The sequence below is a fragment of the Onychostruthus taczanowskii genome, unplaced genomic scaffold (assembly GCF_017590055.1).
Source record: "Onychostruthus taczanowskii isolate IOZ18803 unplaced genomic scaffold, ASM1759005v1 scaffold61, whole genome shotgun sequence".
In the NCBI taxonomy this organism is placed as follows: domain Eukaryota; kingdom Metazoa; phylum Chordata; class Aves; order Passeriformes; family Passeridae; genus Onychostruthus; species Onychostruthus taczanowskii.
In genome coordinates, this window is record NW_024503790.1 from 1,342,855 (window position 1) to 1,360,216 (window position 17,362).

General features: G+C 48.2%; 1 protein-coding gene across 11 annotated transcripts in view; it reads right to left on the bottom strand.

The window, feature by feature from the left end:
- The window catches only part of EIF4G3 (eukaryotic translation initiation factor 4 gamma 3), a 143,804-nt gene that overhangs the window by 68,316 nt on the left and 58,126 nt on the right, over positions 1 to 17,362 (bottom strand). For 9 of the 11 annotated variants that reach the window (XR_005953751.1, XM_041419430.1, XM_041419428.1 and 6 more), the window contains 2 exons: positions 6,124 to 6,219; positions 1,354 to 1,386 (listed from right to left, as the gene is read on the bottom strand). Coding sequence is in view for 10 of the 11 variants with exons in the window: in XM_041419430.1 (XP_041275364.1) it covers positions 1,354 to 1,386; positions 6,124 to 6,219 (129 nt within the window). In the remaining variant the exon portion in view is untranslated. The remainder of the gene's footprint in view (positions 1 to 1,353; positions 1,387 to 6,123; positions 6,220 to 17,362) is intronic. The other 2 variants (XM_041419432.1, XM_041419429.1) reach the window with 1 other exon arrangement.

Genomic DNA, 17,362 nt, shown 5'->3' on the forward strand with positions numbered 1-17,362 from the left:
GAGCTAAGGAGCTGCAGAGCAGTAATGCACTCTCTGTGTTGTGCAGTATAAACTCTGACCTGAAGTTAAGGTCAACAACAAAATCATCTAAACAAGATCCTGATGCCCCCATTGTTGCCCAGGCTGCCCCTGCAGTCATCCTGCAAACATTCCTCTGCCCCTGTCTGTCCAGCCATGCACAGAAATCACTGTCCCAAAGGTCCCATGCCACCTTTGCCTTTGAGCCAACAGCTGCATGTGGCTCATTCTACTCCTTAAAATCCTTTTTCAGCCCTGCTCTGGAAGGCTCCAGCTCCCCTGCTGCTCCCTGAGCAGCTGGAAGGAACAAGGATGATGGGGATTTTGGGGGCTGTGCCCACCTAACACTTACCTGCTCTCCCCACACTGCTCATTCCAGTGTTCAGCTGCTCAGGAACATGAGTGAAGTGAGAACAAAATAATTCCCTGGAACAAACCTTCCATGCCCCAAGCCCCTGTCCTGACACCACGGGATTAATGGGATTTTTTTCCTATTAACTTGTGGAAACAACCTGTCTCTTCCAAGCCAAGAGGGCTCTGGGAGAGATTCCCTGCCTTGTCCTGCCTCTCCTCTTTCCCACCAGCAGTGTCACCTCTGTTCCTTCAAAACCTACAAGAATCATCAAAATCAGTTCCCAAGGATAAGAGTTTTGGCAAAGAGGAATGTAGGAGCTGAAGAAAAGACAATTCCAAACACCCTGACTAGGACAGACAAGCCTGTGCCTCTGTCCTGACACTGGAGAAGTCCCAGTTCTGCCACCCCTGAGTTCCATGAGCCACAGCTATTCCTAGTTCTCCTTCTTAATAATGAATTGGTTCCTCACAGAGTCCAAGTCATGCAACAGGAACACTAAAAGTTTCCTACAGGTCTGGCTTTTGTGGGCTAAGTGAAAAGGACACCAAGCAATGCAATGGTGACAGATAACCAGGGGTATCACACAACAAAGGCAGGACCTGGGAAGTTGTTTGCTTTGCTGTGAGCTGGAAAAGCAGGATTTCCTCAGGTGACATCTTCAGGAAACTGAAACCACTGACTCGTCTGGGGAATACTCAGAACAAGTTTCTAGTGATGTGAGAAGGCAAGGGAACCCCACACATCCCTGGCAATGACTCCCAGAGGTTCTCCTCCCCTGGGGGCGTGGGTGGTTAATGGGAGCAGTGACCCCAGGTGAGGTCAGTGTCACGCAGGGTGCAGGCAGCTGTTAGCAGGGTTATGCACGTGCCAGGAGCTACTGCAGGGCTGCTTTCCTCCACTCGAGTTAGTGGGTGAGTCACCTCCACCCCCACCCCCCAGCCAATTAGTGCAGGGTGATAACGAAGGGGCAGGTACTGTACCTGGTGATGGGCAGGTCGAGGCCCCGCTGCAAACTGAGGAAAGGCGGGAGAAACAAACACAAAAGGAAAGGCACAAAGAGTCAGAAACACCACAACGAACCAAAATGTCACACTCTATGCAAAATAAACCCACAGAAAATAAAATAACAATGACACAGTCAAAAGCTTTGCTGCAGGACAGTGACACAGAGGGACTGAGGTGTCACGATGGACATCGCTACGGGCACTGTGCTGGGAGCTGGGACAAACAGCCAACGCTGCCCGAGATCCTAAAGGCACTCAGGGAGGCAGGCATTCCTTATCCTGCCTGGGAAGAACACACAAAACCAAAAAACCAACTGAAAAGGAGCAGCAGTGGTGATTCTGGAGCTGTTGGAGGTCAATGGTTAGAGCAGCTGGGCGGGAGCCGCTGCGGGGCTTTGGGGGAGCAGAGGATGGAGACCCACGGCTGGGAAGAGCCAGGGAGGCACAGGGACATCCCTGCGAGGCAAAGAGCAGCCACTCCTGGCACGTCCACCCCTGCTGCTGCACTTCCAGCTGTGCTCCTCCCCTGGGGTCGCAGCAAGGCCCCTGTAAGGAGTGGATGTGTCACCCTGCCCGAAAGCCGAGGCCCAGCTGATCCCTGAAGGCAGCAGCGGCGCAGCCGGGATGGAGAACAGGAGCTCCTGGGTCCCAGCCCTGAGCTCAGGCCACTGAATCATCTCCCACTCACTTGGGCCACACACAGAGGAAAATAACCCCAATTTAACATGCCCAGTTGACATTAAAAGCATTTCCCAATAAGGAACTGATTGTTAAAATAGAAATAAAAATGAATGCAAGAAATGGAAAATATAAATAAAGATGACAAGGTACCCACTTCCAGAGCTGAGTTAGGTGTTGAAACCCATAACTCTCAGTGTAACGAGCAGAGCTCCACAATGAGAGCAGAGAATTCTACTGATAAGAACTCCAATAATTAACTGCAGTGACCACAACTACATCCATAGTGGATTTTAGCCACCACGTGCCTCTGCTGTGATGGCTCAGCACAGCCACCTCTGCTCAATCAGGGGCTCATTGTGGTTTACTTTCTGCCTCACAACAGTGATCAAAACTGGCTAATTAGTGACTTTCTTAGTAAGTTTATTTTCGATAAGGAAAAGTGGGCCCGGGTTCACTTGCAGCCCTTACAGCTCCTCTAATGCCATCAAACATGAAGCAAAGCATAAATATTCACTGGTCAATTTGATCTTTTCCTTTATAAACACTTAAATTGCCTAGATTTAAAGATTTCCAAGAACTACTCTGCTAATCCTGGTGTTTATATACTCCTTCTACCTTCACCTCATGGTGGCACTTGGTGACACTTGGATGAAAGTCATAAAAACCTTCAGAAATGAGTAAATATGGACACACAGACTGTTCCTGGGACAAGAGTTTATAAAGAATGACCTGCACTGGTTCACCAAATAGTTTTCTCACCCTGGAAAATTTTCCCTAAGCCTTACAATGAAGAGTAAAAAAGCAAAGCACGGTCACCTTGTGCAACTAAAAAGCTGTAATTTCTATTTTAATAAAACAGAAGGACTCAGAGCCTCTCAGCATTGTCCCAGTGGCTCTGTGGATGAGGAGAAACAGGTACCTGGATGAGTCTCTGGAGAAAAAAGCACTTCAAGTCCTTGTTTTCCCAAAGAAATATCCCCTAAACCAGCTTGAATATCTTGTGTTTGGGAGAAGGGACTAAAGGTACCCTGGAAGGGCTGAGCCTTTCCAAGGGGCTGCATGTCCTGTGCTAGACACCAATGAAAGAAAACAGCCAAAAAGAGAATGTTGGGATGCAGAAACCTGTACTGCTTCACTTCAGGGGCAAGGCACCTCTCTCATTCCTGTTGCACAGAAAAGATTTGTTCTCACTGCACCTAAAACAAGAGCTGGAAGTTTATATCTGAAGAAGCCAAAGTTTGTTCCATGGTGGAAAGTAATGTGTGTTACAAGAAATAAAATAAAAGCCCCAAGTTACTGAAAAATGCCCTCATCTATTTTGCACTGGTCACCACTGGCTCTTGATTTTTGAATTTTTAAAAAATAATTCTCTTTGATAGGAATTATTCCTGTTAATAGCTGTAAGCAACAGAACAAACTGTAGTAGTCACTGCTCACTTAAAATAGACACTTTGGGTTGTTTTTTCTCTGTTTGATGAAGACAGTAGATAGGAAAACCTTAGAAATCCTGGGTCCAGCCTTCTTGCCCCATCTCCCCCTCCCTACTGCCCACTGCTCCATGGACACAGGAATGTTCTCTCCCTGCAGATGTTGGGCTGGCACATCTCACCCCTCCTGGATTGCTCCAGCACCCTCTCTGGAGTATCTTTTTTGGGCAGAAGTCCTAAAATTGGACACTTTGTGTTGAGATGGGGCTGGCACGGCCAAGAGCTAATGGGGAACTTTCAGCAGTGCTGAAGGACCCGGATTTTGTTTTCCTTCCCCAGCCGGAGCTTTGCAATTCCCGCTGCGGGAGCGATGCTAACGGGGAGCACACACGGATTGCAAAGGCAGCTGTCCTGGGGGAGCAGGAACGCCTGAGCTCTGCACTCCCAAAGGGCCTCGGGTGCAGAGCAGGATGCAGGAAGCTCTGGCTCGAGGGAGGGGCTGGATCAGCCCTGCCTGCCCACGACAGACACCCAGGGATGGCACAGCCACCCTGCCACCCTCCTCTCCCCTCCTCACCCTCCCCTCACCACCAAATGGGACGGTTAAAAAATAAACTGAAAAAATAATAATTGAATTACAAATAAATAAATCAAGCGAAGAACAAATGCAGGATCAGCTCAGGCCTGGGCTAGTCTTGCATTTGCTTTGGGGTGGGAGGTGGAATGAGATGTGATGGGTGGGAGTAGCTTTTAGTCATGGGGTGAGATGGGCACTAGCAGAGCACATGGCAAATCCTGCACACAGGAGAGCTCAGAACAATACAAACAAGGCTGACAGGTGCAGAAAAATTCTTCCTTGGGACCTCCTCAGTTATGGGGCCAAAACCCTAAAAATTTGACATTTATTGTCCAAATTTCCTGCAGATTCTCTCTCTGCTGAGTGACAAAGCCCAGGGGGCCTTGGTCTCTGTCCTACCCCAGGTCAGACCCCCCAGCTGTAATTCAGCTTTGGGCCCTTGTGGCACCACCTCACCTGGCAGAGGCTGCCACGGCAGCTCATGCTTTCAGCAAAGAAGCAAAACCAGTGCATTTCTGTAGCCAACAAAAAAAGGATGTGGTAAAAAAAAAATATATATATAATAAAGAAAGGAAGAAGAAATAAAAACGGTGCCATGGGCACAAGTGCCTGCAAGAAGGAGTACAGTTTGTTATATTGCTTACAATGCAGTATTTTATCCAGCCTCTTCCAGCCAGGGACCTGTAAACCGGACTCTGTTCCAAAACCTTCCTCCTCTTCCAGTTTTCTGTGCAATGTATTGGCACTGTTCTGCTGGGCTGTCAAAAAAACTGGTTTAGAGATGCAGCTCTTCAGTCAAGTTTTTGCTCCAGTTCTAACCATAGCAGCTTAGTTGTGCTTTGCAACAATTAAAGAGAAAGATGATTATACTTACTGAGGGAAGAGCTTTAGCAGCAGTGTCCTGCATTACTGATCAGAATGGGGCACTAAGGACAAACTCCCAGCTGTCCACATCAAAGAACTTCAAAGTCAGCATTACCTGGCTCCTTCATCAGCAGAGGTTGAGGGGTCTCAGAACAAACCCTGGCACGTCCTGGAGGGGAAACCTCCAGAGCTGGGCAAGTGCCCCAGTGATGTTGCAGGTTTGGGGATCTTTGCTCTGGGTTTATCTGCACTTATACCTGTTTTGTGGACAGGCTCCTCTGTCTCAGAGGCTTCAGTTTGCTCCAGGAGCTTTCACCTTACCCTAAAGAGAGAAGAGTGCTGGGAAGGCACCAGGGGGTTATGGGCAACCTGAAGGTGTCCTGACACAGAGGGGCAGGAGGTACAGGATTGCTGCTCCCTCGGCTGATGGAGCCCTGAGATGTGGTGATGGGAAGCCACCATGCCTCCAGAAGCTGGGCAAAGCCTCTGATGCCCTAGGAGGGTCTTCTGACATCATGTGGACCTGTGCTACAAGCAGAGAATCCCCAGAAAGTACCTGGTATGGGGAACTGAAGTCCTACAACAGCAGAGCAGTATCACAATAAATATCCATCCCAAAAAAAACAGACTGTGAAGGATGATCAAACCTGAAGCTGGATGAAAAAAGGGCTCAGCACAAAAAGATCTGAGTACACAGAAGCTCTAGGTTACATGTGAGCACCTCCGGGGTTAGAACTGATCGGTGGCACTGATTTGGGAGCAAAGCCCAGAGGCCACTGGAGAGCGAGTGCTGCTGCAGAGAACTGCTTGTGTTTGATCTTTGGTCTATCCCTGCACAAAACACATCCTTAAAGAAAAAATAAAAAGGAAAAAAAAAAGAAGAAAAGAGAAAGATTCTGGCAATGAACCTGAATTCTATAATGAAGTGAACCTGAAAGCAACTAGGCTAAAAATAAATAGTGTTATTTGCAGGTAGATGAGAATCCCTCCATCGCTTCTTTAGGAACTTCAGAAGGAAAATTATCCTACCAGGATAGTGTCTGAAAAACTCAATCAAGGTTTGCCATTCAGGATGTGCTTCCAGGTCAGTAAAACGGGCTTTGCAGAGAACCAGCCCCGTGCTACAGACACACATAGACAGAGAAACACACGAGTGAGGAGGAGAGAGCAGCGGGTGAGGCAGCGCGGGCTCCTTACCGGCGAGCGGGTCTGAGGCTGCGTGTTCATTGTTTGAGGGGCTTGAGGGTACACCAGCGTGGTGGGAGCTGCATTCTGTCCTGAGGGATAAGGAGCCTGCCAGGGAACAAGAAAAGCAAAGTGAGTGGATCCAGTCATTCATCCCCAAAACCAGGAACAGAACGCGTTATCAACTGGAGGGACTGACACGGAGATAAAGACGAAAAGATTGCAACAGAGAAACCATCTCTGCCTAGGACCAATGCATCAACACTGCCTCTGATGGGAGCAGCCTGTAGCTCCACTAGTAAGTAACAGCTCCATTAGTAATTATTAGCCAGAGTTTACTACTATTTTATAAGTCAGAGTTTGCTACTATTTATCACCTGAGCTCCCCAAGTGCTGCAGTGGAAAACAACCCAGGAGGCACATCACACAGTGTCACCAAAACTCTGTGTGTGCAAAGGCCTGGTCACCTGTCTCCAAAAGCCTCCCCTGAACCAGCTTCCAAGGAAAGCCAGACCTGTAGACAATGCCAGTAAATCCTCCAAAATCAGGCAAACAGCAAGAAACAACCTTGAGTGTGTTTAACACAAGCTGCTGCTGCATTAAAGCATTTCCAATGCAATGGAACAGCCCAAAATCATCCCAGATGGAAGGCAGGCCGTGGCTACAGGCTCTGCACATTTTTCCTACTTCCACCCATTTCCATGGGCTATAACAATTTATCCCACCAGATGCTCTCCTCAAGTGTTATTTGCCCAAAGTAACAATAAACTGGAGCTCTGCCGATGACGCATTTTAACGAGACATTTAGAAATAACTTTTCAGAGTGCCTTTTTCTTTATTCTTTTTGAACAGAAACATTATAATTTACATTATTATTTTTTAAAATCATTTATTATTGTAATGGCACAAAAACCAGTCACCAGCCTGCAACAGTCTTTGCTCTCAAGAGCCATAGGATCGTGGAATCGGTAATGTTGGAAAATCTCTCTGAGACCTTCAAGTCCAACTCTTCCCCAGCACTAGACAAGGCCACCACTAAACCATGTCCCCAAGAGCCACAGCTACATATCTTTTAAACCTCCCCAGGGATGGGGACTGCACCACTGCCCTGGACAGTCTGTGCCAGGGTTGGACAACCCTTTCCTTGCAGGAATTTTCCCAATATCCAATGTAACTTTGAGGCCGTTCCCTCTCCTCCTGTCGCTGTTCCCTGGGAGCAGAGCCTGACCCCCTGGCTGTCCCCTCCTGTCAGGAGTTGTGCAGGGCCAGAAGAGTCCCCCTGAGCCTCCTTTTCTCCAGCTGAGCCCCTTCCCAGCTCCCTCAGCCCCTCCTGGTGCTCCAGCCCCCTCCCAGCTCCATTCCCTTCCCTGGACACACTCCAGCCCCTCCCGGTCCTTCCTGCCCTGAGCCTCCCAGATCTGCCCCAGGACTGGAGATTCCACAGAAAAGCCAGAACAGGGGTACAGTTTGCATTGTCTCTTTTTTTCTGCTTTCCCATCCCTGGACTAATCACCTGCTGATTAAAGTGCAACACAAGGTAAATGAAAATATAGCTCAGAAACAATGCAACCAGGAATTCCCTGGTCTCAAGAAGAAAAAAAGGAAAAATACAACAAATACAACAAACAAATATGGTAAAGGGGGTGAGGGGAATGAGCACAGCCCAAAAATAGCCCCATCCCAAAACCCAACTGCTACAATACCTTCTATTCCTACTCTGGGACCACACTGGAACTGCTTTTTAAAAAGCAAAACTTAGACATGACTCCACAGACATGCGAGGACACTGCTCCTACCACACAACTTAACTAGGCAGGACCTTCTGTTAGCTTCTGCCTCATTTTCACAGCTTTTTGGGTCAAAATGATGATAAAATGTGTGTGTCCAAGTACACCACCAGGTCTTTACTGTGATCCAGGACACCAAACACACTGGGCAAGGTATTTAGCTAAACAATGTTGTTCTGGAGGAGTTTATATCAATACAGCAGCACAGCCTCTGGTTCAAGAGCAATTAAATGCTTTGCTCAGCTCCTGATGGCAGAAGCATCCTCTGAGGGGTGGGCAGGGCAGGTTTGCTCTGTCCCTCCTCTCCACGAGCTCCCTGATCCAATCCACTCCAGCCAGCCCTTCCCTCCCTTTTCACCACTGCCAAAACCTAATTAATGTAAACAACTAAATGGAAAGAAGCCTTCTATTTTATATTTTTTTTAGATGTCAGATGCAGCATCAACTCTTTTCCCCTTTTACTTGAGGAGTGATTCTGCTGGAGCTGGTGGTGTCAGTGTCATTCCAGAATTAATAACCCAAAGCTAAGGAGAAGTGAGGAAACTCTTTTCACCCACAATCTGGAGAAGCTGTCCTGCCTTTGTAGCATCCTGCTGCTGACTTTCTGCATCTGGGATCTCTGCCCAATGTGAGATTAAGGCTTCTCCCACAGGTCCAGATGCTGCTGTTCCTATCATGGAAGCATGGAAGGGTCTGGGTTGGAAGGGATTTTAATCATCCTCATCCAGTCCCACCCCTGCCATGGCAGGGACACCTTCCACTGTCCCAGGCTGCTCCAAGCCCCAATGTCCAGCCTGGCCTTGGACACCTCCAGGGATCCAGGGGCAGCCACAACTGCCCTGTGCCAGGGCCTGCCCACCCTCACAGGGAAGGATTTCCTCCTAATATCCAACCTAGACCTCTCTTTTAGTTTAAAGCCATTCTCCCTTGTATCTCTCCCACTAGCCAGCAGTGAGCACACAGGGTAGGTGACTGTGTTGGGAAATATTATAAATAAATAATACCAATAAATGCACCAGTTGATTCAGCTCCACATCTCAGGAGATGAGACCTCATCCCAAACTGCTGCTCCCACAGCACCACAGCAACAAGAGAAGAAAATACCTACTATTCTTCCCCATCTTTAGGCTCATGAAAACATTTTCTTCAGGATTAAACTGCATGTGACAGAGCAGAGCTCTGTTACAACTCCCAAAGGTAAGTCAGGTATCTGATGCTGCCCCAAAATCTGTACCCACCTCCAAAACAGCCCCCGTTTTCTTTTAATCATTCAAGCCAAAGGAGATGTGAGAGAAAGGGAGCACAGCTGTCACTAAGCCTAAAAATCCTCTGAGTTTTAGCAGCAAAACTATAAAGCAGGTATTTGGAAACAGAGTGCCAAAGGCACTTCACTGGTGACACATCACTTGTGACACTGCGACACAATCCAGGGTTAAACTTGTTGTAGTATTTAAACCCTACCAGAACGAGCACAGCATGAAGTTATAAATAAAGGAAAAAACATACAAAAGCTTAACTAGAGGCCAGAGAAGGGTTTCTGCTATGAAGGTGTCATCAACCACGGCAGTTTTGGACAGATGACCCCCATGGGTGCGAGGTCACAAGTAAGGAACAAGTGCAATACAAATCCCACTGAAGACCACAAACATCAGCTAAATAAGTAGGTTTTACAACTATTGCACAACAATAAATGCCTCTTTTCCACATGTTTCCAACCAGAGGGACATTGCCTTAACTGGTGTTTGTGTTAAAACCATAATAGGGGGAAGAAAAGGGAGGGAAAAGTGGTTTATAAATTTCTGCAGGTATTAACTTCACATTGGCTGTGGGAGCCTAAATAAACTATCAAAGATCCAACAGAATAAATCACAGCACTCTGCTGCTTTTCATACACACCAGCTGATTAAAGCATTGCATCTATTCATCTGCCAAAGGACCTTTTTTCTGTGCCAAGCAGCTAAACGGGTACAGAAAGTGACGTGGTCACATGCAGCCACACAGGGCTCCGTGCACCGGGGCTGGACTGAGGGAATGAAGAGATCAGTGAGGAAATGCTCCAAAAATCCCCAAAATAAACCCCCCAGAGGGGAAGGCAGGGAAGGAAGTACTGCTCTGCAGACAAATATTGGTTCTGAAGCATCTAAAGGCTGGGTTGAATCCCTGAAGTTCAAATCACTGCTGGGAGAGGACAGAGCGCTGCTGAGCTGCTCCACTTCAAGACAGAGCAATCTGCTTCCCTTAAAGCTCTCACCTTCCTGATTTTATGTTTCAGCTGTGGCTGTTCAGGAGAGGAAGGTGATAATAGCTGAGTGTTTATGTATTCCCACAACTTGCTGGGAAAATCCTTTCTCTGGACCATTTCCACCTCAAGCTGCTGCCTGTGCTAAGCAAGGAAAAATAATCACTATCAACAAAACAACTGAAAAAAGTTATTCTTAGCTCAGGCCCGAGCTGGTTAATAAACACTGAGCCTGCAGCGTAACATGACTCCCTTGGGACTGCCTGTCCTGGGAATAAACAGGCAAAGTACACACATCAGGCTCAAAAGAGCTGAGTCACCCATCTCTGCCTCTGGAAAAATCTTTTGGGAACAAAACCCTTCCAGCCCCGGGCAGAAAAGTGTCACTTGCTGAGCTCTGTGCTGGCTTGGCTGGGAAGGGGTTAATCCCTGTGGCAGATTCCCGAATCCTCCCGGCTCAGGGAAGGCTTCTGGGTCTATATTTACTGAAGTTACACACGAGGAGGAGAACTGGACCCGCAGCTCCAGCACATGACCGTGACTCAGGAGCTGCGCGGCCGCTGCCAGCGCCGTGACCTTGGGAGGAAACCTCTGAATTCCCAGTCCCAAACCTCTGAATTCCCAGTCCCAAACCTCTGAATTCCCAGTCCCAAACCTCTGCATTCCCAGTCCCAAACCTCTGAATTCCCAGTCCCAAACCTCTGCATTCCCAGTCCCAAACCTCTGCATTCCCAGTCCCAAACCTTCACATTCCCACTCACTTCCCAGCCCCAAACCTCTGTATTCCCAATCACTTCCCAGTCCCAAACCTTCACATTCCCAGTCACTTCCCAGCCCCACAGCCATGGGTCCAGCTCCCCTGGACACCAGCACTGAGCTTACATCCCTTGGGAGGAACGGGACAGAGTACTCAGAACACTCCAGAACAAGCTGGGGTTTGCCAGGGCCACGGGCAGCCCCAAAGTCCTTCTCTGCATGGCCACAGACCAACGTGGTGCTGTAGGTCCCTTGCCCAGGTGGGTCTACATCTTGTTTTATCTCATGTATCACTGCACTACTGATGGAGAGCATCCAGCTAAAAACTCACCCAAGTGCCATCACACACATTTTCAAAAATATCTTGTTATTATTTAATGTCAAGACATAAAGTACCAAAAACTTTCACTGTCTGGAAAGAGGATAAAACTATTAAGAGATCCATCTCTTTCCCCAAACAACACAACACCCCCAGCCCACCCCCATTTCTCCTGCATAAAGCCTGCACTGGTCTGTTCCCAAGCCATTCCCTGACCTGTTTAAATGCTAAATACTGATTCAAACCCCCTAGCTGGGCACTCAGAGGCACAGTCTGTGTTCTTCATACTGTACCTTATAAGGGTTCTGTCCCTAGATTTATAAATTCTTACTCACACAAGCCCCTAAGACCAAAGGCAGCTGCCCCTGGATCCCAGTACAGGAGGAGGAGGTCATTGCACAGGAGGGGGAATCTCCTCTTATCCCCTTTTTTAACAACCAGACTTGGTTTTCCTTCCAGCTGCTGAACGATTTTCGTTGAGGAAAACCACAAAGGGAGCAGGAGAGAGGCTGCCCTTGAGACTGCTTTTGCAGAGTTTTCCCCTGGGTCACTGGCCTGGACAGCAGGAATCTGGCCTCAGACACAGGTGAAGAAATCTCCCACAGCAGGAGAAACCGTCACTTCAGTCACAAGTGTGGAGCAATGGTGACAGCAAGGATGTGGCTTTTAATTGTGAATCATCATTTCTGTGTGGAGCTGGGCTGGCTCTGCCCTCCCACAGCCCCAAATCCAATCACTGTGACAACTCAATCACTGCAACCCAAACAACTGCAACCCTCCAACCAGGGAAATCTCTGGGCATTCAGCTCTGGGAAAGTAAGAGGATTATAATTTAAACCCTGTCTCTTCATTTCTCCCTAATGAACTCCCCCCAGGCAGCACAGGCTGGAACAGCAGCTCCTCAGGCTGCCCCTCCTCACTCACACCCAGCACCTTCATTTCCCCCAAGCTTTGGTTTCTGCATGCCCTGGATTCTGAGAAAGGTGCATCAACACAAACTCAGTGCCAGGGGAAGAGGCTTTCCTGGCCTCCCCACAGCTGCTCCCGTTCCTGCCAAAATGCACAGAACATCTGAAAACTGAAGGTTACAGAGAGATTTTACTTCTTATCTGATGTGAAAAGCTGTGCTAGTGAAGGCAGAGAGAACAGCCTCAGCCAGAGCATCCCAGAGGAGCCCAGAATCTCCTCCTCCCACAGACACTGGCCAATGAAAGGCTCCTCTCCCATGCAGGGGCTGCCTTGGGAACACCAGCAGCATCCAGGGGAGGCACAGGAAATTCCTGCTCTCCCTGTCCCCCTTACCACACTCCCAGGGGCTGCAGCAGAGATCACTAAACACAGGGCAGAGCAGCTTTTGACCTAAAATCAGTATTAAGTGACAAAATAAACCACTTTGTGGCTATGTCACCGAGCTCTGGAGATGCCAGGATCAGCCTCAGGTACCTCCAGCATCTGACCACAAACAGGGCACCACTCGCTCCTGCAGCTCTTCTGCACACACCTGAATGTCACCATTATTTTGGCAACACATAATTCAAGTCTAACTCACTTTTTTTCCTCCCTGGTGTGCCCTGCACTCAGCAGAACAGGCTTGGAAGCTGCTGGCAGGAAAGAGTATCTGTAACATGCACATTCACATCCAGCTCATCTGCAAATATTACAGATGATGGCGGAGAAACCTGAATTATTAAATTTATTCATTTCAGCCTTTTTTATACAGCATCCCCTCAAATAATGCATGAAGCATATTCTCCCACTATTCCTGTGAAATGTTCCAGCTTTAAAAATAGCACAACAAATGATTAAACCACTAAACAAGGACAATTCCCCTCTAAATGCTCCCAGTTTGCCTTTCATTATTACAATGATATTTCAGTGATCATCACACACACTCTCAGATCCCTCTGCTTGAACACAAGTCCCCATTCACAGCCATGTGTTCAAATATGCAGGTTTTAGGTACCCATCACACCAGGGATGCCACATTTTTAAGCAGCTCATTTGCAAATTATCCAGAATCACTGAAATCAGCTCGTCCTCACCAGGGCAATGCTGCAAAACAAAAATATGCAGCAGTTCTCCTCTGCTGCCTCTCTAAGCCAGGGCTGCTCCCCTGCAGGGTGCATCAGCACCTGAGAAACACTCTTTTCCTGCATATATGGGTATATAATACCTGGAATATTCAAAGTCCCATTAAAATCAGTGACAAAAGGACTAGAGCACTTCTCTGACACCAAACAAATCGTGCACATAAAAACCAGAGCGAACACAATTCCAGTGCAAACACTCTGCTCCTGATGGAGGGGCTGGGATGGCACCAGGGTGGGACTTGGTCCAAATCTCTGTACATTGGATTTACTGGGAAGTTTTGAGGTTTGGATTTGGGTGGAGGCACATAATAAACAGGAACTGTGACTGTTCAGTGAGTTTATTTAAATATGTAGTTTTTTTCTAAAGCTATTTCCTCAAAATGCCAGGACTCAGTTTCAGGTGTTTTGCCTGATTTTAGGACTTTAACAAATTGCAGACAAGTAGAAGATGCAGCGAAGAAGTAGCTGGTATCCTCACTGCCCTTCTCCTGACAAGTACACTGGTTTATTCCCTCTTTTTCCATAAGCCCAGCCATCAGGGAATTCCTCCTGTTGGTAAATATTAACATTTTAGTGGAAGGCGTCCATGCCCCTGGCAGGGGGTGGAACAAGATGAGCTTTAAGATCCCTCCTAATCAAACCCAGTCTGGGATTCTGTGATTAAGTTCAACCTTTAAAAGGATACAAATATCCTGACCCAGGAGGAATTACTCCTCTCTCCCCTTTTTCCTCTGCAGCAGTTTGTCTCGGGATGCATCACCTGTGTCATTACCTGCACGGCCAAATTTGTAACAATCTTTTTTATGGCTTTACGTGTTTACACCCCACACATCTGAGTGGGCAAAGGAGGAAGGCACAGGGAAACTGAGCTCCAGGTAACACAGAGCCACTTTTCCTACTTCAACATGGATAATGAGATTGTCTCCAAGGGAAGATGGTGAAGAACACGGTCTGGAGTTCCCTGGACAAGGACTGTTTGTGCCAGGGACCACAGAGACTCAAAATGCACATTCTTGACCTGTTGGAGTGACTCCTGAGGAGCCCACGGACACACTCCAGGGCTGGAGCCCCTCTGCTCTGGAGCCAGGCTGGGAGAGCTGGGGGTGTTCACCTGTACAAGAGAAGGCTCCAGGGAGAGCTCAGAGCCCCTTGCAGAGCCCGAAGGGGCTGCAGGAGAGCTGGAGAGGGACTGGGAACAAGGGATGGAGGGACAGGATACAGGGAATGGCTCCCACTGCCAGTGGGCAGGGATGGATGGGAGATTGGGAATTAGGAATTGTTCCCTGGGAGGTGGGCAGGCCCTCACACAGGGTGCCCAGAGCAGCTGTGGCTGCCCCTGGATCCCTGGAAGTGTCCAAGACCAGGCTGGACAGGGTTTGGAGCAGCCTGGGACAGTGGGAGCTGTAGGACTGGATAAACTTTAAGGTCCCTTTAAGGTCCCTCCAGCCCAAACCATTCTGGGTTTCAGTGATTTTCTCTTCAGCTCCACTGGCTGTACATGTCCCTCACCAAGTGCAAGGGCAAACACCAGCCTGAGGGAGGACAGAATCCTCTCCCTCCTTCCCAGGCACAGCTCCAGCCCGTGAGCCCACGCTGAACTCCAGACACAGAGGACCTGCAGTGCAAAACCAAACCAGTGATTTTGAGCCATGGGGAAGGACAGGGGTCCTGCTGGTGGCTGCTCCCCACCAGGAGCAGCCAGTGGTTGCTCCCAAAGCCATTTTTAAATCCATCAGCATGGAATCTGCTGCTCTGAAAGTGTGAGGCTACAGATAACATCACCAGAAAACATTCCAGAACATCTGGAAACTCTGCTATGGCTTCACATGGCTCCTTCCTGAGGCTGAACTGCCAGGCTCTGCCCTGGCTGTAGCACCTGGCTCGCAGCCTGGGGTGGTCTGCTAATGACCATTATGTAATTAAGTAAATTGGCATTTTCTGTAATAAAAGCACTCACAAATATGGAGCGTATGTGTGTGCTGAGGGCAGAAATTCCAACATCCCCACTGCTGAAAGCAGAGCTGGGACTGTCTGCAGAAACACCCTTGAGTTCACAGAGTGCCTTTCACCTGTTCTATAAAACTGCCTCCCATTTTAACAAAATAGACTTTGAGGACAAGTACTTCTTCCCAGGAACACAACCCCATCCAGCCAAGACCCTATTCCACATCAAAACACCATCATCAGCTTTGCAGCTTTCCTCCTATTTTCTTCCAAAAGCCAACAAGAAGTTCCAAAAATGTGTCATCTGATATCTCAGAGGATGCTGCCACCCTTGGAGACACTCAGAACCCAAGGGGTGGTGGCCCAGAGTTATCCCTCCAGCTGATCCAGCTCAGAGCAGGCACCTGGACCTGATGATCCCAGGTCTCTTCCAGCCTTCACCTGTGTGAGGGCAGCAATCAGATAAAATACTCAAGTTTTACTCAATTCCACTGAAGCCCAGAAATATCCTACATATAAAATGTCTGAATTTGCAAAAAGTTAAAACAAGTTAATGAATTATGGGTTTCTAATGGCACTATAAGGAGGGATGTGTGGAGAACACGGGCACAGCCCTTCCAGGCTGCAGGGAGTGGAATTATGGCTCCACCATCTCTGTTGCTTCAGTGGAAAGCAGCACAGTGACAGTTCAGCTGGCAGGAGAACCAGGCTGTTTATGGATTCAAAGCCTCACCTCTGGAATGTGGCCTCCCTGCTGCAGGTTAAATGGCTCCAGAGGTTATTCCTCTGCTTCCCAGTCTGACACCACAGCTAACAGTGGACTCCAGGAACTCCAGGGCTGCATCTCCCTGGTTTCTCTGGCTGCAGGGATACTTTATGCCTTCCATGCTCACAAAATACAGGCTGTGTAAAGCCCTGACTTTTGTGCTGACTCTGGTGCTTTACAGAACACATGGTGTTTGTTTAAAAACTGCGTATTTTCTGGAGCATGCAAAAAAACATCCATTAAATTGCATGGAACAGAAGGTACTATTACAGAAGGAATTCCAGAATTGAAGTTATTAAATGCAAGAAAATGGCAAATTGCCTCGTATTGTTTTCTCTTTTTATATTATGAATAAAAATGTGGTTCAACAAGTGGCTAAGTCTGAAAAGCACCAAAATAAAGCCCAGGACACGTGATTGTGAGAACAGAAAACGCACGTGGAAGAGTCCTGAAGAAAGGGATCTGGAGAATTTTTAAACAGCTACAGAGAAGTTCGATTTTGTATTAAAAATGCTGTTTTATTCCACCCCAAACCAAGTTACTGGCAAGTTTAGAAGTGCTTTTGATTCCCAATAATCTGACAGGCCAAACAAAGCCGCTTCCGCTCGCGCAGCAGCCAGGATGTGCCGTGTGGCCAAGACACCCACAGAGAGCTTTCCCTTCCCAACGCCGTGCCTGCCCAGCGTGGAAGGGCCAGGCAGCACTCAGAGCCAGGTCACGGCTACTCCGGAGGGGAAAAGCTCAAGCAGCAGCAGAAAAGCACTGCTCTCCCCACTGGGCAAAGCAGAGAGCCTGCAGGAGGATTAAACACACCTCTCAGAGCAGGAATTCTGCACAGTGCCAGGACAAGGGAACAGCTTCCCACTGCCAGAGGGCAGGGATGGATGGGGTGTTGGAATGGAATCCTTCCCCAGGAGGGTGGGCAGGCCCTGGCACAGGGTGCCCAGAGCAGCTGTGGCTGCCCCTGGACCCCTGGCAGTGCCCAGGGCCAGGCTGGACAGGGCTGGGAGCACCTGGGACAGGGAAAGGTGTCCCTGCCATGGCAGGGGGTGGGACTGGATGACATAAAAATCCTTTCCAACCCAAACCATCCAGGGATTCTATAACAAGATTCTATGAGGCAGATGAGGGGTGGGTCCTAGTCCCAACTAGATTCAGTATTTGTGGTGTAATCTTTTCTTTGCATACATACATAATAAAATTGTAAAGGGTTTTACTTTCTTTCCTTTCCTTGCTAGGAAAAAAAATTAAAGGCTCTTTCTGACCTTCCTGTGTGCACAAATACTAAAACTAATTCATACATCCCTCCTATGATGCGCCTTATGAAAGCCAACTGCTTCCAAGGTTAAA